Source organism: Lagopus leucura, unplaced genomic scaffold, assembly GCF_019238085.1.
Source record: "Lagopus leucura isolate 7727_CA_CO unplaced genomic scaffold, USGS_WTPT01 Super-Scaffold_100019, whole genome shotgun sequence".
NCBI lineage: Eukaryota > Metazoa > Chordata > Aves > Galliformes > Phasianidae > Lagopus > Lagopus leucura.
In genome coordinates, this window is record NW_024962273.1 from 10,857,598 (window position 1) to 10,881,843 (window position 24,246).

General features: G+C 46.0%; 1 protein-coding gene across 3 annotated transcripts in view; it reads right to left on the reverse strand.

Moving 5' to 3' along the window:
• Positions 1-3,634: 3,634 nt before the first annotated feature.
• GLI2 (GLI family zinc finger 2) overlaps positions 3,635-24,246 on the reverse strand; it is a 175,020-nt gene continuing 154,408 nt past the window's right edge. For all 3 annotated transcript variants that reach the window (XM_042877800.1, XM_042877802.1, XM_042877801.1), the window contains exons 9-14: positions 20,997-21,128; positions 17,473-17,622; positions 14,114-14,278; positions 10,561-10,842; positions 7,009-7,345; positions 3,635-6,110 (exon numbers count right to left, since the gene is read on the reverse strand). In XM_042877800.1, coding sequence (XP_042733734.1) covers positions 3,754-6,110; positions 7,009-7,345; positions 10,561-10,842; positions 14,114-14,278; positions 17,473-17,622; positions 20,997-21,128 — 3,423 coding nt within the window. In that variant the 3' untranslated portion in view covers positions 3,635-3,753. The remainder of the gene's footprint in view (positions 6,111-7,008; positions 7,346-10,560; positions 10,843-14,113; positions 14,279-17,472; positions 17,623-20,996; positions 21,129-24,246) is intronic.

Below are 24,246 nucleotides of genomic sequence, written 5' to 3' on the forward strand. Positions count from 1 at the left end.
AGGTGTCTTCTAGAGGATGATCAGCGTTACACTAAGTATCTAGAACAGGCAAAATTAACTGCATTTTAGGATATGCCAATCTCCTGTCACTATGAAGCAACCCAGATGAAGGGGTGAGGATTTGCCCCAAACTTACCAGGGATCCTGCCTGAAGGAAAATGAGGACATTCATGCATCTGCATGAAATTTCTGGTTCCTTTGTGCACAGTGTCATAATTGATTCAGGGCCAACTGCTTTACTGAAGAGCCAACTTAATTCAAAGTCTACAACCAGCTAACTGCCTCAGCCCCCCCTCCTGTGTTAGCCCTGCCCACATCCACCCACCTCTATACAATTAAATTGAAAAATCAGTGTCTTGAGCAGCTGTGCTAACTCCTGCTGCAGTTAAATGGAACCTTCTCATCAATGGGCCAGACCAGGCTCTAGGTTCGTGACTGATGTATCTGTTCCTCACTGTATCACTTCCCATCATGTATATAGAGGACAAATTAATTTCTTGTCTCTCCAAAGACAAATTTCAACTAGTCAGTGTGAATGTCCATCACAGCTTTACTGATCTGCCTCCTTTCGGACACAAATCAAGATAGCTAATGAGCTGTTTTGCCATGAATCTTCCAGTTGCTAAATTTTTCCAGAGCTCACTCTGAGCTGCGTTACCTCAACCTCCATCAAACGACCTCTTCTGAGACCTGGGCAACGTGGCTGTACTCTCTGCAGGTCCCCAGCCTCACCATCTCTATCTGCCACCTCCATTGCATTGTTGACTGGAAGCTCTTCAAGGCAGAACTGTTGCACATCCATGCAGTGGTACACACCAGGCCCATCCAGCTCCTTACCATCCATTCCTAGGCACCACCAGAGTCCAACTGTGGCGATGACAGATGGATGCCAGCCACTGTTATCAATAAGAGGCGATAACAGGCACAAGGAGTTATGAAAAAAAATTACTTTTTAATGTACAAAAGGTTTATATACAGTTTCAGCATGTTACCTCCGTTCTTAGGATGTAGAAAACAGCTAAAAATGTTCTTAAGATATAAATTTGACAGAACAATTCACCTACAGTACTTTTAGTAATGATGTCTTCTATACATAATATATACAGTGCTGGAATGGTTATTATAATACTATTTCAGTAAATGAAGGAAGACCATGTCTGGAAAGTCTGAGAAATCTCAAGTCATTGGAGATTTGGTTTTGCTTTTGTGTTTGATCTTTTGTTAATGAGACATCTGTGAAGAGGGACTCAGCAGACACCACTGCCCCATGCAGCTGCTGAAAAAAATCAGATTAGCAGTCAAAGGACACATGAAGGCCTGATTTGACTCAGCATATGGGATGCACCATTGCACTCCAAGTGTCCAGGACAACATACAACATCCTAAAATACGTACTGCCCTCTTTTCATAAATGCAAAGGCAAGGGCAAGGTCAGCAATTGCAGAATATATACAGCAGACTATAAAACAATCCCTTTACACATACCTTTCACGAGAGACACAAACCAACAGCCAGACACCTTGCTTTGCTTTCCTGTCCTCATGCACCTAAGACATCAGTGGGACCTCAAGGTGAGAGCATCCTGTGCACATTCTTTGCATTTGGGATGAGGTTGGATGGGATCACAAGATGCTGAGCAGCACCTCCCTGCACTGGCTGTGCTCAGGGCTATTGGGCAGCAGGGCTGTCCCAGCCATCACTGCCAACCCCAACTGCTGGGGTACGAAACAGCTCAAAGTTTTCCTGGAGTTTCATGTGATGTTTTCACACCAGCTGGGAACAGTGAGCCTGACACATCAGCTTCTGCAAAAGGAAAGCAGGGGTGCTGGGAAACCAGAAAGCACCTTACAGAGCTGCCGCCATCTGATGCAGGGATGGAAACACAGGCACGGAGGGGAGATGGGAAGGGGAGAGTGAGGCCCTGAAGATGCATTTGGTCAAACTGTGAGAACCTAGGGAGGATGCCATGCTTGTTCCCTTAACATATGGGGCTATGAGAATCATCTTTGTCCTACACAGTCAGGATTTAAGCAGGGCCTCCTGCCTCCACGCACCCACCACTTCTACCCTTTTGTCTGGCAACAACAAAAATAAATAATACTACCAGGATTGGCTTCAGTGCCAGGTGAGTCTGGCCTGGAAACAGCTAGTTGTTACTAGAAGCAGTTATATTTTGGTGGAGGATTTGGTTTTGGGAAGCCCTGCTCCCCCCACCTCTTCCCAAGAATGTTTGCAAGATATTCCCCCAGACAGAGCCATATTTTGATCCAAATACCTGTTTTGAGACTATCCAGATATTTACCTACACTGCAGACTGCAGGTGCAGTGCTGAACTCAACCAGTCTGAGTACAAAGAGCAGTTTGTGGGTCGGCCAGGGTGTTCTTTTTGAATACAGCAGCTCTTTTCATGCTGACCAAAGCTGGGAGACAGGTTAATGCAGCACTGGGTGGGTGCCAACAAGCCTCCTTGCGGGGCAGTGTGCATTAGCTCATGGTTGGCTTCCCTTTAGTGCTGTCACGTGTCTGATGCATGCATGGGGCCACGGAAGAGTCCTGCATGGAGTGCATCACCCAGCTGAACCCTGGCCAGAACCGACTAGCTCCTACAGTGCAGACTGGGCTGAAACATCCAAACACCCTCCACTTCTACCACTTTTCAGTGTGTGAGCACTTTATCTTAGAAAACCCAAAGGAAAGCAAAGCTGTGGCAAAGCTGCATGGGGATATGGTAATGAATGCTTCAGAAACACAACCCTAAAAAGGTATTCAGGACCCTACAGAAGTCCCAGCACCGCTCAGAGGGCAAAGCCGTGCGTGTGTCAGCCTGCACACTGCAGCCTTCCTGCCACAGGGGATTATTTCCCAGTGATTGCTGTTCCCGGGCCTCTGCTCCACTCGGCACTTGATATAAACCACGTTGTAAACACATCTGATCAAAGAGTGCATTCACCTTTCAAGTGTCTCATCAATGCGTCTTTCCAATGTTTTCTCAGAAACTCTGCTATGTTTTTATAAATGTACATTTCATACACGCTTCTGGCAATACACTATATTTGATTTTTAAAGGAAGAGAGGCCTTAGCTATTAAACACGAAAGCATGGTAAGGCACTTTGCTGAGAAGCCATTTGGAATCCATGTTCTTTGCAAGGTACAAAGGTATTTATGGTACAAAACAATACTGCTGGCAGAGGGCTTGTTTGGAGACATAACTAACCACTGCTTTCATCAGAGTGGCATACATAGTATGGCTTTAATTCTGATCAAAATCACGTCCTCCCTTTTTTTTTTTCTGGGGTGGGCTGAAACTGGAATTTTTGCAAACATAACTAATGGAAAATGATGGGGAGTGCTGTCTACAGGGATGGAGGAAGGGAGGTTTTGTCTTTAACCATGCAGTCTCCGACCCTGGTGGTGATACTGTTCAGTGCTCTGGGGAACAAAGCCAAAAGTAATACTAGAGGTGCACCTCTGTGGTGCTGATCTGCCTGGATGTAGCTTACATAACTCTGTACAGAGACTTCCTTTTTTTTTTTTTTTTTTTTTTTTACTTTTAATCCCTTTAAAATATTTAAAAATTAAAAAAAAAAAAAAAAAAAAAAAAAAAAAAAAAAACAAAAAAACACAAAACCAAACAAACCAAAAAAACAAAAAAACAAGTCTACTCTATTGGAACAGATTATTTTTCAAAAGCACATTGATAAATCTGCTTTACACAGACCCCTTGGATAGTGCTCAGGCCTTGTGCTTTACTGTTAGGACATCATGTTGAGAAATTTACTCTCTTCTGCCAGGGTGGTCAGCATGGAGCTCATATCTCCTATTGCCATATTGCTTATTCCTGTAGGTATGGTGGGCAGAGTCAGAGAGTTTCGTGGAGTCGTCAGGCGAGAGGAGTTCTGGGAGAGGTTCTGCAGGATGCTGGGGCTCAGGGTTCCTGACATCAGGCTCGAGTGGTCCCCATCATCCATGATGGCATCAAAATCAATCTGGGGCGGCTCAAGACCTTGCGAGTCCACCGTGCTGGACACCTGGTTGGTGCCCGGGGATGGCAGAGCGGCCGGCTTGCCACTCAGTGCGCACTGCTGCTGCCTGACCCTGCAGTCCGAGTGATTATCAAAGCCGCTGTTTTGTTCGTACATGTGGATTTGACCATAATAGTACATCAAATTATTTTCCCTTGTGCCATCCGCACACTGTTGGGTCGATGCTGGCAACATGTCACTGGTTCTTTTATGCGCAGCCTCCACTGCTTCCTGGCCCGGGCTCATGGTGTTTGTAGGATGAGGAGTTCTCATGTAGCCCAGCTGCTGCACGGTGCGGAGGCCTCGAGGCCTGTTGGCTGGGCTGGGCTCAGCGGGGGGACGAGGTTGGACCATGCCAGGTGGATACGTCTGCGCCGCCGAACCCATCATGCTCTGCTGGGGCTCAAAGCTCTGCTGGTTGGAGGGCATGATGGGCTGATGGAAAGCCTCCTGAGCCATGGGGAAGTTCATGTGGGCTGGCTGAGACGAGTAGTTCTGCTGGCTCGGTTCATGCATGACCTGGTTCAGCATTGTGCGTTCGCTGTTGCTGCTGACCATTAAGGATGGGTCGGTCGCCATGTCCATTTGCTGAGGGTGGAGGTGGGGCCCAGGCTTTGTCGCCATGTTGCTACAAGAAGGAGAGAGCTGATTTGGGTTTCCGTTGATTGCACTGGGACTCAGCATCTGATGAGCTTGGTTATACCCTGCCTGTGAGCCCAGATCAGGGTTCATCCCTGGGCCTAGGCTCATTGGCTGCTGCCGCAGCTGCATACAGTTTAGCCTCTGCCCATCCATGCCCACATTTCTTTGCATAAAGCTCTGCTGTGTTACATTCATGCTGTTGTCTGGTAGCTGCATCTGCTGCTGGCTGTAGTTCTGGTACTGACCAAAGTTCTGCTTCTGCTGGACCACTGCTAAGTTACCTTGCGAAAACTGCTGCTTTGATTGATTGGACATGAGATCAACTGTACCCGAGCTTACTTCATTCCACTGGACAGGCATGTTATTTTTATTCATGTCTGAGGCTGCATCAAAGCTCATGGGACACTCTGCCATCATGGGCCCCAAATGGCTCATGCTCGCCTCAGCAACCGCCATCCTGCGCTGGCTGGGAAAGGCTGGTGGCTGCAGCTTCCCGCCTCCATGGAAGCTCTGCATCTCGCTGCTGTACCCCATGGAAGTGCTCTCAGCTGCTGTCCCGTTGTTCTGAGATTTGATGTATTGTACCACATCATCTGGAAGCATAATGTCATCATCTCCAACGGGCACCTCTGCCTCCCCAGACATGGCTTCCATGGCAATGTTTTCACTGATGCTCAGTGGCCGGGGTGAGTAGTTGTGCCGGGCAAGACTCCCGTCAGATCGCCCATAGCTCTGCATGCTGAAATTCCTCCTGTCGGCAGGATGTGCAGGATGGAAGGGGTTCATGCTGTTGGTGCTGTTGAAGCGGTGAACTCTTGGGAGGGCCTGGGGCTCTCCAGCAGGTCTCCTCACTGGGTCGCTTGCCCGTCTCGTGCAGTTGCCTGGAACCTCATGGGGAAATGCTGCGGTGGATGTATAGCCATAGCTGTTGCCATCACTGCAACGCCTGGGGCCTGGTGGGAGGCGAATGGAGGGCAAGGTGGGCTCTGGCCCATCCATAAGTGAGATTCTGTTCTTCAAGGTCATCCTCTCCATGTTCGGAAGAGGCGTTGGAGGAGGGCCCCCTGTGGCAGCAGCGTACTTGGCTTTTAGCCTGTAGTGCTGAGCTGGTGTGAGGTTGAGTAGGCCTGGCATCCCGCTGCACTGGCTTGCCTCACTTGACCGGCGGGAAGCATCCGTTGAAATTGGGTCATAAGAGTCAGCAGAGCTTGTGTTATTGGGACGGTGCCCGAGCTGTGAAGCCTCGCTGGAGCGGCGGCTGGAGAAGTATGGGGAAATCCCTGATGATCTGCGGCTCACGGTGTAGGCAGAGCTGATGGTGCTTGTCGTACTATCACGGCGCTCATTGATTTGATTCAGCATCGTAACCTCATTGACAGACAGCTCCATTATTCTCGGATTAGGCAGCGTAGCAGAAGAACCACCACTGTTTTCTAGAATAGAGCCTAAGAGAAAGATTGTGGGGAAGGAAAAGATTTAGTCAGTTGAGAAATTCCAGTTGATAATGTCCTTGGTTCCAAAACAGAGACACACTTAGGCACCTCTAAGCCCAGCTGCTGAGGTAGTGCCCTCACATGAGCTTCTCTTAGTGGGGAAAAAGTAGGACTGGTGTGAACCATACCACAGGGCAAATGAGTAGCTACAATCGCAGCTGCTTACTGGAACAGAAACACAACAGTCAGGCACAGGAGGCTGCCAGACCAAAAGCTGACAGTCAAGGGTTCTTCCCAGACTAAACCAAGAAAATTCAATATACTAAGCCTGAGGTTTAGTGCAAACAGGGACCTTGAGACTTCTTGGCAAAGAAATTAGAGGAGCACAAAAGGGATCATAAAGATACCGTTATCAAGAATCCCCAGCCAGTGGAAATCAAGTACATGAAGCTGTAGGCAATAGCCATTATTGCTACTGGCTATTACTCTTCAAGTAACAAAAGGCCTGCTGGGGCAAGAAAAAGTATGGAGGGCTTGGCTGGTTTGCTGCTGTGCTCCAGCAGTCTCTTTGGAAACACACCAGCCCTTGGAGAACTGTTACTGTTGGAACAAATCCAGGTAGTCTTGTGGCTGCCACTAGGATGCTAAAGACTTCTGCAATTGCGTTCTGGACAAGCCCAGAAATAAGATTTCTTTGCTTCCCTTCATAGCTCTGCAGTCCAGGTTTCTTTTGCACATAACCAGACAGCTGTGCTTTCACTCAAGCTCTCCATTTTACCTAACATTTCTATCCAGCAAGGACTGACTCAGAAGTCATAAGAAACAATCCTAAAGGGCAGACTCTTGGTTATGAGACCTGAGACAAGTTCTGGAGCATTCCTATAGGACAAGACCTAGGCCCATGGCTTACCATTTCCTGAGATGGGAGGCAGCTTGGTGTTTCTGCCTTGTGGAGCTGGGTTCACCCATGAGCAAGAATCCTTAACTGTCTTGAGTTTCTCTTTCTTGAGTTGTTCAAGTCGTTGCATTGTCGTCATGTGTTTCCTCAGCTGCAGGCTGACTGTCAAATTACCAGATGAGACCGTTGAGTCCACAACAGGAGCACTGTCATCCAACGCTGTCAGATCTCCCAGACTTCCCCCGCTGTGCATGTTCATTTCTACTCCACTGTCATTGTTGTTGGTGCTGCCCAGGGGTGACGGCTCACTGCTGCATGATGACTGGCCACCAGGACTGGACTGACACATCTTGGGAAGGAACAGAGGAGGAGTTGGACAAGTGAAAAGAAACCAGGAGCTCAGTACCCTCAATGGGTTCCATGTTTGGCCCTATCCCATATTTCCCCTCATGTTACCCTTCTCTGCCATAGGATCTCAGCTCTACCAGAGAACATGGACAGCTTCCCTGGGGAGAGCAGGGCATCACCTGCAGCTGGAGAAACTACAGTGTGTTCAAGTGGAGGATGGAGAGGACCAAAACAATGTTCCAGTAAGGGGCAGGTGCTTTTTGAAGGAAAGCAGCACATGCTACCTGATGCAAGGCATATGGCAGCAAGCACTGGCTTATCTAACATAGGATCAAAGCCTACGTATTTCAAAGACAATGTATTTCTGTCCATTCTATCATATAACTGGATTAGCTGACAAATTTCCCACCTAGGTAAAAACCTCATTCACTGTTTGCAAGCTCCCACTTACAGATAAGACAGATAAGCAGCATAAATACTTAATTTATGTACATTATAAATTGCATTAGAATTGGGTAGTTTATTTGCAGTAGACACTAAAAGGTCTGAACTTTCTCTGAAGTAGCATTGGTGCTACCTGACAGCACTCATAGCTTCTCTACTTGAAGCCCATGCTCTAGCAACTATCAGAAAGTGAGAGAGCTGAAAAGACAACAAACTGTGCCTGAAGACAAGGTGGGAGTGCAGGGTGATGTTTTACTGTTTTACAGCAGCTCTCACTGGCAGGTCTGACTGGCTCTGATGGCCTCATAGCCCTTCAATCAGGATGACAGAGACTGCAATCCTGGGACTTAATGGTGAGTTGTGATACTCAGAATGATGGGATAGTGAGGGTCCTGAGACATTGTTATGTTCTCTTTTTTTCTGTGTTTGAACAAATATCCTCTGTTCCCCACCATCACTTCAGTCTGTATGCCTCCACCTCCTCTCTGCAGATTTACCTGGAGGCAGGAGGTCTGCTAGAGACCGTACTTTATTCAGCAATTTTAATACAAAGGATTTCTTTGCTCACCTTAGTACCGACTGTCCTTAGGAAGGTAGAGTAAGGAAGGGTAAGCAGGAATAAAGAACAGGTTGTTAGGACAAAGACAGCAACGACAGAAAAGACCATGTTAGTATATGGAGGAAGAGGGGAGTGCAGAAGAATACAACACAAATTGCTAATATTTCCTCATTCCATACCCTGCCTTCCCTGCCATAGTATCACAGAATGGCTTGGGTTGGAAAGAAACTCTAAAGTCATCTAGTCCAACACCCCTTCATGAGCATACCTTCCACCAGATCAGACTGCCCAAAGTCCCACCCAACCTGGTACTGAATGCTTTCAGGGATGGGACATCCACAGCATCTCTAGACAGCCTGTTCCTGTGCCTCACCACCCTCCGAGGAAAGATTTTCTTGGATATACCTAATCTAAATCTCCCCTCTTTTAGCCACAACCCCTAGTCCTATCACTACAGACCCTGGTAAAACTTCTCTGTCCACCATTCTTAAATGCCCCTTTTCAGTTTTTGGGCCCAAAAAAAAGCCCCTTGGAAAGCCCTCCCACCAGTTTCTGTGGGTTTAGGATTAGACCAAAGCTGGATCGACACACAGGGCCTCAGAATTAAGGGAAGTAGTGAAACATCTCACCCCTCTCACCACTGATTTTAACCAGGAAACATCAGATGATCCTCCAGGATAGATGCTGCTCATTATTCATGCATGGGTGAGGTACTGGACAGGGAGAATACAGAGGACCAGCAGACACATGGGTCCTGCTGTCAATAAGACATCTTGGATGCAGCCCTGGGAGCACAGAGAGCTGGGAAAACAAGCCCACACCTTCTGAAGGAACTGGGTGGGGAGCTGTGATTGTGGGTTTTGTTTTTTTTCATAATAAAAAAACACACAGAGGAAAAGTACTGGAGAGAGGTCATTCTGTTCACCTGTTCTCATGGACCATTTTTATAACCCAGTGCAGAGTATTATTAAGGTAAAACTATTCTTTTAGTCAGAGACAATTTTGGATGTGAAAATGCTCAAATCCTTCATGACCAAAACATGAAACTCATTTCTGATTTGTTAAAAATCACATCCCTTAGCCTTTTTCATAAAATCCTTGTCATTTCAGAGTATGTTGTTTGGTTGGAACAGTAATCTTTTAGACTGGATTAAAGTCAAGAAAATATATATTTTGGAATTCAAGTCCTTCCAGCTCTACCAACAAGTCTGGGGACTGTATTTACATCCTCCTTCAAAGGTGAAGGCCATTTGTGCCACGTCTGACCCATATTCTGCCACACTCTGAGCTGGTGCAGGAGACCAGGACTTTGGGAATGAAGGTGAAGAGAACTATCAAAAGGCAAAAATGCTCCTATGCATTCAGTGCCCCATCTCCTTCACCGGCAGCAGTATGCAGAGGAGCAGGTGGGCTCCCTGCATGTGCTGGATGAGTTTTGAATGCACTTGGGCCCATCAGCGTATGTACTTTGTTAGCATCACTGACCATGCTACTGCCTACTGTGGAGTTGCTGTAATGGCTGGAATGTTTTTAAATAGTCTTTGTTTCAACTTATGGCAACTCATGGGGCTGTAAAGTATGATCATGGTTGACTGCAAGCTCATATTCTGTGAGTCAAATACGAAGGACTGTTCATTCCAGCTCACCTGATCATTGCAGGCATCACTTCCCCACCCTATCACCCCACCACAATCCTTCCTGGCAGATGGGGGTCCTGCAGTGAACTGGTGTACCCCTGAGCAATTAGCTCCAGCTGGGACAAAGGGTTGGACTAGATGATCTCAAGAGGCCCCTGTTAACTCCAGTGAAAGAAGAACAGTGAGGGAGGTGGGGAAGGAGGAGGGAGAAAAGGGATGGACTTCTGCTTAAAGACACATTCATCAATCTGTGTCCTACATCTCTTGCACAATTTAAATTGGTGAGGAGGGTACTGAAAATCTGTGATATTGCCACGTTTTACCCAAGTGCACAACACAGGTGGGCCAAGCATGATATCACATAGCCCCTGTGACTCCATGGATGGAAATTTGTGCTGCTGGGTAGGAAAGTACAAAATGTTCTGGACTGTGCCCTGACCTGCAATCTCATCTTTGAACCTGAACTCTAGGGTGTGGGCAGCCGAAGAGCAACTGTAAATGGCATGCAATGCTTCACGCCCCCACTGTACTGGAGAAATTAGGAACCGTGTGAGTTCTAAGAGCAACTGCTCTTACCACAGAATTCTCTGTTTTTATCGTCTTCACTTGTAAGCAATCCTCCATGCTCCTCGTGGTACTGTTGGCCTCGGGGCTCTCCTCTGACACCTTACTGCTCTGCTTGGCGCTTGCCTCATTGTCCCCATTTTCCTTGAGCGGAGGTGGCCTTGGGTGCACATCGTTGCGCTGTTTCTTCGTGACGTGGGCATCAGGTCCGTGTACAGTCTTGACATGTTTCCTGAGGGAACTAGGGTCTGTGTACCTCTTCGTGCAGCCAGGGATTTTACAGACATAGGGTTTCTGTAAATAAAAGCAGATATTACGTTATATTTAGAGCAAGCCCAAATATTCCAGGTGCATTGTACGGGCCAAGAGAATATAGTGAATGTGGCTGCTGGCAACAACAAAATGTGGAGCATCTGCTCCACAGGGTTGTCCAAGACCAAGATACTCCTGATGTGATATATGGGCTGCTGCTGATCCACACAGACCTGGCCAGTCATTTGATGTTGGCTAAACTCCTTGTTCTCAGTTGTTGGATTAAAAGACAGCTAAGAATTCATGAAATACTTTCCTAATATTACTTTCCCATGTATGTATTTGCTTGGGTGGCCACAGGAATGTTTCCTGATTACAAATGGGCAGGAGATGATGTAGAGGACTGGTCATAGCACGTTCTCTCTGCTAAGGTGAGGTCTGCACCGTGAAAATGCTTGAGACCTGGCTGATGGAATTCCAGCAAAACCAAGCCGGACCAGAGTAACCCTACACAATCTATCATACCACTCCAGCACCTGTCACCTTGCAATCTGTTATTGTGCAAAACAAACCACAGACATGCAATGTTTTTTCAGACGATAGCACTCTAGTCTTGAATTCATGAATCATTGATTGCCACAGGAAAACAAGGATGAAGCCATGCTTCTGAAAACAGAAGCAAACAGATACTCTTCTTCTTTTTCTTCTTTTAACTTTTTTTTTTTTTTTTTTATTTTTTTTTTTTTTTTTTTTTTTTTTTTTTTAGATTAGATGTGAGGCTCCAAGTTTTTTTTTTTTTTTTTATTGAGCTTCCAATACGAAGCACCACAGTTGTTTGAGCTGGTGCTGCTGTGCTGGAAGCTCTGAATTCATCACAAGTTCTACTTTCAGCCTCACAGCTACTCTAAGTACTTTTCTGCCAATGCACTGGAATAGATCCACAAAAAAACCGCTCCTATAAATGCTGTTTGAAGGCTTCCCAAAATGACCATTCTTACTCTTTTTTTTAATCTGTTTTCCAGTGTTATCCAGAAGCTCGAGTAAAAAAATACAAAGGAGTATGTACTATAATCACAACTATAAGCACATGAAAATCACCCAAAAATCTGTTTCTTATTCAAAAGCATGCTTCCTGGCTGATCTTGGCAGATCATTTGAATAAACTAAATGCTTGTAACACCACACTGAGGTAAATATTTAATATATTTTAACGCTGGGTAAGCCAAAGCACAAAAAGTAAAATAGCTTGTTTATGAATCTCATGCAACTCCTCCTATGAGGCATTATATAAATATTATTACTGCTACTAAAACTCATTCTAAGGAGCAGATACCACCCTGTGCTAAAAAAGCAATATTAAACAGTTCAATGCTACAGAAAGCAATAGAAGAGGGAAGAATTCCTATCTGTTATCTGAGTCTTTAATTTGTGTTGTTGGATGCAGTCTTTGTAGGGTATCAGCACATGAAGTCAGGAGCACAAGGAGCTGGATGTTACTGCCCTACAGCTTCACATTTGTGCAAAATGGGAACGCAGAGGAGCAGGCACCTTGCATTCAACCTTTGCTCGCATGAAGAGTTGAGTCATCACAGACCTTGTGCAGCTCCTGATCTGGATCACTTGGGAAGCTGAACCTATTTGAAGAAATGTAATGTAATAATACAGCCAAAGGCAAAATTCCATATGTAGGAATATGGGACATCTCTTATACAAACAGAAGGGAAGACTCTGGCATGCCTAGGAGGGATCCTGAAAAAACTCTAGGGATCAGAGTTCAAGGGATCTATGGGCAAAAAATAATTCACGTAATAAAATTAGTTCACATGTGCTTCAATGCACACAAACTGGTCAGAGAGTCTCTACCCAGTACTGAAAGTTGTACAAGAAGTCTGGGTTCATTCAAATAAGGATCCTTAGGGACGGAAGAGGCACACAAATTTGATTTAAGATAGGAAACAGTGCTGTACTAGTGGGAGACTTCAGAGTCTTGATTGACGTACTTAACTTGAGAGAAAGAAGAGCGGCTTAGCAGTACAGTGCTGTGGAAGGGAAATAGCAAAAGTGAAAGAGACATTGCATCCAACTCTGGAGGAAGGCATAGGAAGATTCCAGGGCTGGAAAACAAGCTGTTTCTAACACACGAAGTTTTGTCAGTGAGAGTAAATCACCCTATCTATCACCCAGTTAGAGAAACTTTAACAGAAAACAAATTTTCTTTTAACCAAACACCAGCTATTGAGAATACAGACTAGCGTGCTCAGCAAGTGGGAAGCTGCACGTCCTGTTGGTCACTCCTGACCTCAGGGTCTGCACAGCCTTGAACCAACCCCAGTGCAGACACAGGTTAATTTTAACCTTCATCTTGCTGAGGAAATTGCTCACAGGCAAAGGACAAACCTGGCTTTTGGGATCATACCCAAACAAATTAAAATAGTACTGGGATCCAGGTCTCAGCATCACACAGAACAAAAGGGTACCCTAGACTCTGAATCCCTCTTCTGACTTCAACAGAAGAGCTTTAACCAAGCTGCGGTTATTACTGGCAGATATTATGATACCAGAGATAGAAACTCCCCAAAAGCCCTTTGTAGACACAGCATCGCTTTAAAAAGCTCTCACCCATGGCACTTGCGTTCCATTCTCCAATAGTCTATATTTAACAGTTGCAAATTAGGCTGCAGACTGAATTCTTCATGGCTACAAACATTATTAGAACTTCAGAGTGTTGTTTTTTCTCCCCCCATCAGCTAATTAGTGGTAATATAAATTTCAATCGTCAGCTATGGTTGATTGCAACAGACCATCACATGCGTTACAATAAAGGCAATTTCCTCTGCTCCCCCAGTACTAATAGCGGGTCTTAATTAGCCAAGGTTAACAAAGCATTGCATTGTGCTCTATCATTGTACATCAAACGATGGAGGAAGTATTATTTCCAGAGTGTCAGAATCCCGGCTAGCTGTTATACTACTGAGAGTCTGTGCCACACTAATATGAAACACCACATGCACAAACGTACAATCCTATTCACACTATTAAAAATTATGAATTTGGAAAATGCTCACTTTAATTTCCAAAGCCGATTAAGAAGTTTGCATACTTTAACATCTGTTTATGATTTCAAACATGGCTTTCATAAATATAAAGCTAATGTGGTCTGGCTCTTCAGCAAAATAAATCCCATTAAAAAATAAGAAAAACCTCTCATTACAGTAGGTTTCTTTTTACATGAGTCCAGCATGTAAAGTGCATGTTTATTGTCAGCAGAATTAAAAAAAAGCCCTCCGTTGAGCTGCGGTGAGCCCAGGCTTACCTCATTGGAATGCGTCCTGTTTTGGTGCTTGGCTCTATCCGAGGCATTGGAAAAGGCTTTATTGCAGCCTTCATGCTCACAGACGTACGGTTTTTCTCCAGTGTGGGACCTCAGGTGTGTCTTTAAGTTCTCCAGGCGGGAGTAAGCCTTGGAGCAACCCTCAAACTAAAATAAAAAAAAAAACAACACAAGAAGGGTGATTAATTAACCAGAATAAATTGATTTCCCTCCTGCCTAAACCCTTCTCATCTGTTTCTCATTCTTTCTTTTTTTTTTTTTTTTCCTTCCCTTTAAAGGGCTTGTGTTTTAGGGAACAACATCCACTTTGTTGGGAGAATTCCCCTCCCTAGGCACGCTGAGAGTTTCAGCAGTGACTCACACTTAAGGTGCTGCTCCTTGTCGGATACACACCTGACATTTCAACAAGAAACTGCTTTTTCCAGCGGGGCTGAACAGCCCTCCATTCTCTTAGCCACCCCTCTGCAACTAACATACTCAGAGATGGAGATCCTTTCCTCTCACCCAGAGAATTGATGGCTTCTCGACAGCTTGACCAGCCTTGCAGCTTCCCTAGCTCCAGAGCTGGAAAGATCAGACCATTCTCTAACACACAAGTAAAAATCCCGCAAGCTTTGAAGTTTCCCAAATTACAGCTTGGGTCTACTCTCGGAAGATGCTGTGGTCAGGCTGTCTGACATTACCAGTTTAAAAAACAAGGCTCTCAATCTTGAAGACAGATGGATTCTTGGACGAGAGTACAGGCCAGAAGCCTTGCTCCTGGAAGGAAACCAGCTGCCCACACAACGAGAAGGAGCAGTTTGGGAGATAAAGTCAGACTTCAGGAGATGCAGTCCCGCCACCCTCTGCTCTGCTTGGAAGTTTCTCCCTGCACCTGCCCCATCTGTAGCATGAAGGATCTCACCAGTCACTCAAATCCAAGAAGTTGTCTTAAATGCTCTTTGATGAAGCGTGTGGGAACTTACAAATGCAGAATTTTAAGAAATGTGGGGCTTTCCTTCCAAATTCTGGCTAAATGCAGCCCTCACACCAACCATGGGGTGAGCTTAGGTGCCGCTTAGGTTCAGGTGCCGCTGTCCTGGCTCTGCACAGGTAGGGCTCCTCTAACTAGCTTCTCCCATTCCTTGTTATCTAAGATCCCAGCACATGGGCACAGGATGATCCCATACAGCTCCACTGTGCTGAAAAAGACACAGCAAATTCAGGTATCCCTTTATGGTCTGGCATGGGGATGGTGGAAATAAGGGCTCTGTGATCTTCTGATACCCAGATCTCCTCAAGGAACATCCTTCAAGAGATGATTCCTTCTGTAGGTATGTTTGGATAGGATGAATCTGGTTCGCTTTCCTCAGACAACCTTCCTCAGCCCATTAGATCCATGGAACATGCTGTAACTGTGAAGTAGCACAGTATAGCATTTCCTTCCCTTGGCATAGGCAGACAGTCCTTTACAACTGGAGTCATTTACGGTTACTGAAACACAACATTCCACTCGCTGAAAAACAAAAGGAACTCAGCATGAGTTCAACTCAAGTGTCCATTTTGGTTTTGACAGATACTGACACACATGCATTTAAAGAAGAAAAATTCTGAGGTCCCATTTTCAAATAAGATCTCAGCAAAGCATCCTGTGTTTGTTCAAAGTGGTTCCCACTCTCAGGCGTGGATTTGATTATGTCAGTGGGAGTTCTGGCTGTCATTTGTTGAAACAGTTCTTTACGGGATCTCAAGCTGCAATGGGGTCCATCTGTAGCTTTATGTACACCACAAACTTCTTGTCTGAAATGAATGGCACTTGGAAAAATCACTGCCAGACTCAGGCAAGGAATGCTCTGCCAAAGAAGGGCACCATCTGCAGAGCAATTGGAAATGGTCAGCACTCCTCTTCAGAGAGAGTTTCTCTGACACATCACACGCAGAAGCAGCACAGTTCTCCTGCAGGCAGAGGATGGCTCAAGACTGCAAATTCCCACAGCTCTGTAATTGCTCCAGTGAGAGAAAATCAAGACTGGAGCGAGGTGGGATTGAGCAGCAGAGGATTTTCCTGCTCCATCTCAGTACTGAAAAAGTCCCTGCTACTTTTCACCTTCTCAGTCCTTCCACCTGCAAGGATAGGGCTAGTCTTCCCTTCCTGCTTACTTTGCAGCACACCACAGATCAATACGCCTTGATACTTTCAAAAGTAAGATTGGTAAAGCATGAGAACTGGGCAAGGTACTTTAGAAGATTAAAACAAAAGACACGGCCCCATGCCCTGGGGAGCTTAGGCTCTAAATTAAATGAACACAGAGCTGAAAGACTGATAAAAAGTTGTGCAGCAAGCAAATAATACATATCCTAGTATTTGTAAGCAGGAGCTGGAACAGAGCTGGGGGGAGCAGGGCTGGAGGCTGGACTAATGCAGCAGAAGAGGAGGAAGATACTGGAGAAGGGCTCGGACATCTGCCAAGCAGAAAGAGAGGCTCATTCTGGAGACCCTGGGGAGAGGAACAGCATAATGCTGGCAGTGGAAGAGGTCCTGGCAAGAGGAAGAGGGTGGGAGCAGAAGATAGCAGAAGATACAGCTGGACCCTAGGGCTGAAGTATTTGTGGGAAGAGATGATGAGTTCCTCTCCTACCAGCTGGCCGCAGCCACTGAGCTCCATGGCTCACTTTTTTCCAGTGTTCCCTCTCACGCGTCCTTGGCTTCCCCACATCAGCCAGTGGCTTGATGAGAGATCCACATGGGATGGGAGACATGGGCTTCAATCCCTCCAGGCTGAGGAAGAGGTGAGTCTCTACCCTCAGGACTGAGATACAAAATCGCAGCCTACACTGTTCCTCAGCGAGTGATTAATGCTAGGTGCTATGCTGTGTGCATGCAGAAGGTTTGGGAACAGAGCTCTTCCCAAGGTTTAAGCACCCCAGGGTTTTCATCACCTCTGAATTAAAACAGGGGAGGCAGGAGTGCATACCTGGATACACGGGTGCAGGAAACTTGCAGCCCCCAGCAGTAGTGCTGGGCAGTGCTGAATGTGATGCTGAATTACACACAACCAAGGCTGGCTGCTTCCCTATAGTGTGCTGTTCCTGAGTTTCCTTCTTGGACACAAGCACTAAATTGCCTTTTTTGCATATTAAGTGACCTGTCCGGAGTCACTCTGTATCCCTGTGGTAGAGCTGAACCCACTTTCTCCATGAAATAGTTTTGCCCACCAGCCTTTCAATTGCCCTCCTACTGCTGCACTTTCCCCAGGGTGCGACCTGCAAGCAGCGATGATCCTGTCTGCAAGTTTATGTGACCCAAAATCCAGTGTCCCAATTGACAAGCTGAGAAGTTCTGCACACCCCCGCCAGCTCACCGTGCACTTGTGGGGCTTCTCTCCAGTGTGCCTTCGCATGTGCACCACCAGCATGTACTGAGCTTTGAAGGGCTTCTGCTCCCGCGTGCAGTCCTGCCAGCGGCAGACAAACTCCTTCTTCTCCCCGTGGATATGATCATTGTTGATGTGCTGGTGGGAGAGAAGGGAGAAACAGGTCACTTCTGGAAGAGCTGATGCCAGCAAAGCACAGATGGTGTTCCCAAAACCAGCCGTGCCCTCCCCAGTGCTTGTCATTGGGCATTGCACCTGGGTGCCAGGTGCACAGATAACCCCAATAACCCCTCTGTCCACAGGGACACAGGGACCAGTGCTGTGGTCTAGCATGTCCAGCTGGGTGCTGGGTCCAAAGCAGCTATAAATCAGAGGTTTTCCATAAGTGCTGCAAAAGCAAGGGAGACATGCAGTGCCAGGGAGCAAGTAGCCCTCTTGGTGTCTCCAGGGGTGCCCAGTGCCAGTGCTAATGGGTGAAGGGAGGATGATGCTAGTGGACCCTAGTTGACAGGAATTGGACTCAATGATCCTTATGGGTCCTTTCCAACTCAGAATATTCTGATCCATGACAGTGTCATTTCTGCCTGCTGAAACCTCCCACACCACACCACGCAGACAGGACCCCTTTGTGGAGAGATGCCAAAAGAGGGGGCAGAGGAGATGAGCCAGATGGTGCTGGCCCTGAAACCTCCACTTGCCTCAGAGTGGGGCAGGCAGGAAATGACAGCAGCTGAGAGCTATGTGCTAGGTAGAGCTTGGTGGCCCCAGTGACCGCTAATTTCTTGGGTCACTAAAATCCTCCTTCTGAAAAGTCAGATGCAGAACAATGCCTTCATCTTCCCTGAGAGGAAGATGAGGGTTGCTTTTTACCATTCAGAGGCAGATGAAGCCCTGATGAAAATAAACAGAGTCGGAGACCGGCCCATTGGAAGCCTGGCTGCAGCAGCAGCCTTGTCTCTCTGAATGGGGTCTTGCTGCCAAAAATAATGCCTGTCCTTGCTCCTGTGTTTTCAGCAGACATTCACTGACAGGAAATCCTAAAATAAACCACTTTGGGTTTGGGTTTTGTTTTTTTGTGCTGAGACTTTTTTCCAGTCCCCGTCTCCACCCCCTGGCCAAGGCCAGGCACACATGTTGTGGCTTGGGATGAGATTTGTTGGGGTGGCGGGGCAGTGTGAGGACACAGAAACTCAGGAAAACAGAGCAGTGTGCCTTCATGGCCCTGACTAACTTAAGCCTGGCATTCTGTATGCATGACCCAGGCCTGGGAACAAAGACCTGCCACATGCCCAGATGACGGAGGGAGGCTGTGGCAGATAGGTTTGGGTTAGGTTTCGGGTGGGACTGGAGCACAGCTGCCTATGGTTCCGATTTTATAACAAGACACTGGTGTGATATTTTGGCAGAGATCTGGTTAGCCCCCTGGGAGACCTATGGACACATTAAACCATATCTAGACCGGACTGCAAAGATGTCTCCTGGCTCTGTTTGCGTGGGAATCTGACTTGCAACCAAGACTATGCAAAGCAGTGCTAGCAGGAAGCGTGTAGGCTCTCCTATTGGATTCCCCTTGGGCCAGAGGAAGACACTTTTATTGGTGGAGGACTGCAGCCCCCCTTAAGGCTTATGAACTCACTGTCTGGGCAACATCTGCTTCCCATCACACCACGCAGGAACAGTCACACGTCTTACCACACTTAACTACACTGCTCCACAGTCCTCACTAAACCCCTAACAAGCCTATGGCTTTCCTTGGGCTTCTCTGAGATGTGTGCAGCCTTCTAGGCTGGAAGCAGTAGCAGTGCTTGAAAAAATACACTCTCATTCCTGCTGCTCCTCTTTGACACGCACTGCTCCCACAAGCACATTGCCCACTGCATGTGCAAAACAGGCCCTGCATGCCCAAGTACTTTGCTCTGCACACAAACAGAATTTTTTCCATGCATGGTGGGATGCCACCTTCTCAGAAATTGGCCCATGACATCTGTATTTCATTTACATGTGTATTTTGGGCATCCCAAATCCACAGCCCCACATTGCTAGTAATCATAGTACAGAGATACCCGTTTTTAAAACCATCCAAATTTAGGAAAATCTTGGACATTCTGTCAAATATTTTTCTTTGGCTTTTCTCTGGAAATAAATTGTGCTGAGCTGCCTGGATCTGCCCTGCACTGGGCAGAGTTAAAGGGTTTTTCTTACGTTTGAGAGGGAAGTGCACAAATACTGCTGGACAAAAGTGAGACCAGCCCATCCGACATGGCCGTTGTGGTTTAACTACAGTAAAGCACCACCCTGAGGCACAAAGTGCAATCCATTAAACAGAAATGCATATTGCTCATTTGGCCCTTGAAAACAATTTCCATATCTGTCTGTCCTCAAGGACTTGTTCTGAATGGGTGACATCTGGTTGGTTGGGCAGGTGTTTAGCTTTAAGTTGAAGAAAAGTAAATGCCCCAAATGATCATTTGGAGCACAGTCTCTCTGAGCTTAAGGTTACATTTGTGTGCAGAAATTGAGGGATAGAGACTAATGTTTACTTGGTGGCATCTAAACATGACTACGGTCAAATGAAGACCTACAACAAAGCATCGTTGCTGAGGCTGATGAATTCCCAGCAGGCCCAGGCTGGTGTCCAACAAGCAGGGCTCACACCACAGGGCCCAAATGAGGACTGGGAGGTTGCGGGGCTGAGGGCAGGATGGGGTTCAGACACAGTTTCTCAGGGATTTGCTTGGAGTTCGAGGGATTTGTCAACCCCAGAAGCCAAAGAAAAACCAAACAGTGGATTCCCACACGACGCAAAGCACACAAAAGGTTCTTGGAATTAATTAGAACTGAAAATTTGGTTCAAATGACTTGGTTTGGAGATCCTTCAGAGAGCAGCTTTGACATTAGTTCGGGGACATCACTGTGATTACTGAAACCTTATTTCCCAATTTTTAAAAAATCAGCCCACTTTCTTTATTTCAGACCCTGAGGGAGACACTGTAGCATATCTCCACACTCTGGAAGTGCTCTATTTCTGCTTATGGGCAGGGAGGTGAGAGGAATGAGCTGGGCACGTCAACAGTCCCTAAGTGACATGGCCCCACAGCTTGTACCACTGGCCAAGGTCTGTGGATGCTACAGATCATCCTTGCACACTAGTGTAGCTGTATGAGGAGGCTCAGTGAATACAGCCTGAGAGAAGGACTCAGTCCTCCCCATTTTCTGATCAGGTCCTATACATGGATCTTCTTTTACTAGATTGTGCACAAGGGAGACCAAAATTGCAGCCTCAGCAGCTGGGGAGAGAGCAACATCAAATAATCTATGAGACGCTTCTTGCAGCTAAACTCCTCAGGGAGCAGCAACCTGCTTTGGCAGTGTTTACACATCGTATCTCTGATTTGCACCTTTAGTAGCTCCCAGAGTGGGCTCTGGCTGTACAGCAGCTAGTGATAAAAAATGAGGACAAGTGCACAGAAACCCAAATTTATCACTGGAGTTTCCTCCCAGCCATTACTCACATGGACGAGCTGCTCTTGAGTGTCATATTCCTTTGTGCACCCTTCCCAGTGACAGTTTGTCTCATAAATAACCTCAGGCTCCTGTTTACATTCATCCTTATCTAGATCTTCTTTCAGGTCTGTCAGATGCTCCTGCAAGACACAACAGTGCAGTGTATAAGGTGAACTTCTTTCATCTGAATTCCTCTGTCACTCATAGATTACAAGGCAGGTACCAACTGATCACTAAGGTGAGCTCATTGTAGCAACACAGCATCCTTGATTACAGAGAAATAATGAGTTACGGAGCTTTGGCAGAAATGGATCAGAGTTAATGACGATACACGAAACGCCCTAAAGCCATGGTTGCAGTGGTGCTGTCTCCAGTCAGGTCAGGAGCAGCTGCAGGAAAGGCTGGAGAAAGGAAAAAGCTTTTGATGTTTGTTTTTGTCCTTTGCTGGAGCAACACTTCTGATCTGTGGAGGTGAGGGAAATACAAGCATGAAGAAAGCAGCCAAAGTTTATAGTTACTAGTCTCACCTGATATGGGCTGCAGAGAGGCATATATTTTATCTTTCAGTAGATCAGAAAATGATGCTTAACTGTTACCCAAAAAATTATGGCAGCGGGACACTCCACAGGGAAAAAGTATTGAGCCTTCAGAACTTTCTGGGACTGGCAAATGTAAAAATCTTGAGCAAGACTCTATGATGAGTGGATTGCAGAGCAGAGATCCAGGGGCTCTGGCTCCAGTATGGAGTCTTCATAAATTAGTTAATCTAATCCTAGGCACACTGTGAGCTCTCCCCTGAACTTCTCTGCCTACCCAACTCCTCAGAGCTAAATGAATCACAGAAGACATTTTATATGGCTGCTGCAAGGATTAAAACATTGACACCTACATAACAGTGTAACAGAACATGAATGCAAATTACTACAAGTCAGAGGGACAACGGTCACACAGTATGAGCCACAGCTACTTTCACTACAGACAAGGCAACCAGCAGCCAGTGCTGACTCTGGAATTTAGCAATGCAAAACAAACTCTGTTGGTTTTGAACCACTTCATTCCTTTTCCTCCCAGTTACTACCCCTGCCCAGCGCAGATCATCCCACCTGTAGGGCACAGGAGTACCTGGGTGACTAACTCCGTCAGACATTGTTGTGATCTGATGCTCCACTTGGCCCCTTTAGTATTTGGCCACAGCTAGACCCATCTCAAATTGTCTCTGACCTGCCCAGATGGACCTATTTGGCTGCCATCTCCTTCCCCATCAACATCTTTGCAATGCCTACTGAGAGGCTGCAATGATTAATGACTTAACGGCATTCTATGGCTTGGAAAGTAAGATGTGCTGTATGAGAGTTCAACAATTTTCATTAACTAGCTCATGACATACATGCCAGCTGTGACTTTTCAGTTCAACGGTTTAGATACGGAGAGGAAGAGATTTGTTTTAATTAGCTCTTCATCTAAATACATATATATATGCATATATATATGTATTGCAAGGTGGCTCCTGGGAAAGGAAACTGTAGAAATTCACAGAAAGATTTCTGGAGATTTAAAGTATATCTGAGCAATAGCCTCAGAAAGTTCAAACAGCACTTTCTTTTTCCAGCAGCTCTATTTGATTGAGCTGTGAACAATACTTTTATTGAGATGTTTCTTTCCACAAAAAGCTGTCTCTGAAAAAGTGAAATTTTCTCCTAAAAATATCATTTTGCCAAAATGTTTCTACTTTCTGCTGAAAAAACTGAACAGAAACCTTTTTAATTTGTTGAAGAGGATTGACACGTTTCATTTCTGGCTAGTTCAACATTAATCTGAGCCTGCACTGGAGCTACTGTGGTATCATAAGAGCACAGTAACTCAGGTCTGTCTTGCCTGATGCTTCACTGTGTTCCATGGATTTTGTCTGGATCACATTTTTTATAGCACACACCAGCATGGGAGATACTGTCTGGCAAGGATTTTAGACACCCAAACCACAACTCACATGAGGTTTTTTTAATGCAGCATTTCCAAAACAAAACACACATATGGATGCTTTTTTGGGATGGCTGCTCCTCAGTAATCAGGTTTTCAGCAGTCTCATGCAGAATGGAAATCCCCAAATTTCAAAAGCTGGTTGTTGCTTAGACCAGCTTAAAAGGAGACACCCGTGACATTCAATCTTCTAACCTGTTCTCCCTGCCAGGAATGGACTGTCTCTCACAAGGCATACTCCAATAATCTCTCAGTCAATACTGAAATGTTGCAAGATGTGAAACCCACATTTCTCTTGGGGTATTACTCCACATATTTCCTCATTAGGAACCATTAGATAACGAGAATACATTTTCTTTCTCTTAATTTCATCTTGTTCTTCTAATCAAGCCTCCATGTACCACTTTAAACAATTCCCTCCCTTCTTGCAGTGCTTATTTCACTTGGGACTCAGTGGATGAAGCACTGGGGCAGAGCTGCAGGGAGAGCAGGCTGGTGCTTTACAGGCACTCTTTGCTGTCAATGACAGCCATCAAGGAAGTAGCTGTCTGTCCCACAGCTCCTCTGCTACAGATGCTTTAGAAAGCTGGTGATGGCTTTCAAATCTTTTTTCATTTGCTGCAGGAAAGAAACATGTTGCCTATTAGCCTAGGTGTTGGCCAGATTGGTTTTTTGGGGCATGTGCTTTTCCAGCAGTGTGTGGATGCGCTCCTAAACTCAAAGCTCCAGAGAGATGCCTCTTTGCCCTAATCATGCTGACTACAGCATGTTTATCTTTCCCTGATATGCTATCTTCATCAATTTTACCAGCCCCCTGATGACTGCACACATTGCTGTCCCCATGCATCATGCTGAGACCTGCTCCTGAACCAGGGCAGGAGGAGAAATTTGTCATCAACTCTTCCATTCGCCTGACAATAACATGGCCTAATATTTCATGAAAATGAAGTGCCCAGAGCACTCCTGATAGTTTACAGTTGTGATAAAGGATGGTCAGATGGATACTGTCAGCCATTAAACAGTTTGCAATCACAGAGCTCTGGGAAGAAAGCAAGGGGAATTTGGGCCCTTCTTGGTGTCAAATGTGACACTGGTGTAAAGGATGTTGCTAGGAGCAATTCCTTGTTGAATCAAGGAGTCCTTTTTTTTCTGCAAGCTTTCTACCTACATGCAAGAATCCCCTGTAATCTATGTTTGCTCTGAAACACCAATACTGCTTGCTTTGCAGCACAGAAAACTCCAATGCCATTTTTTCAAGTTATCATGCTTCAAATATTCCCT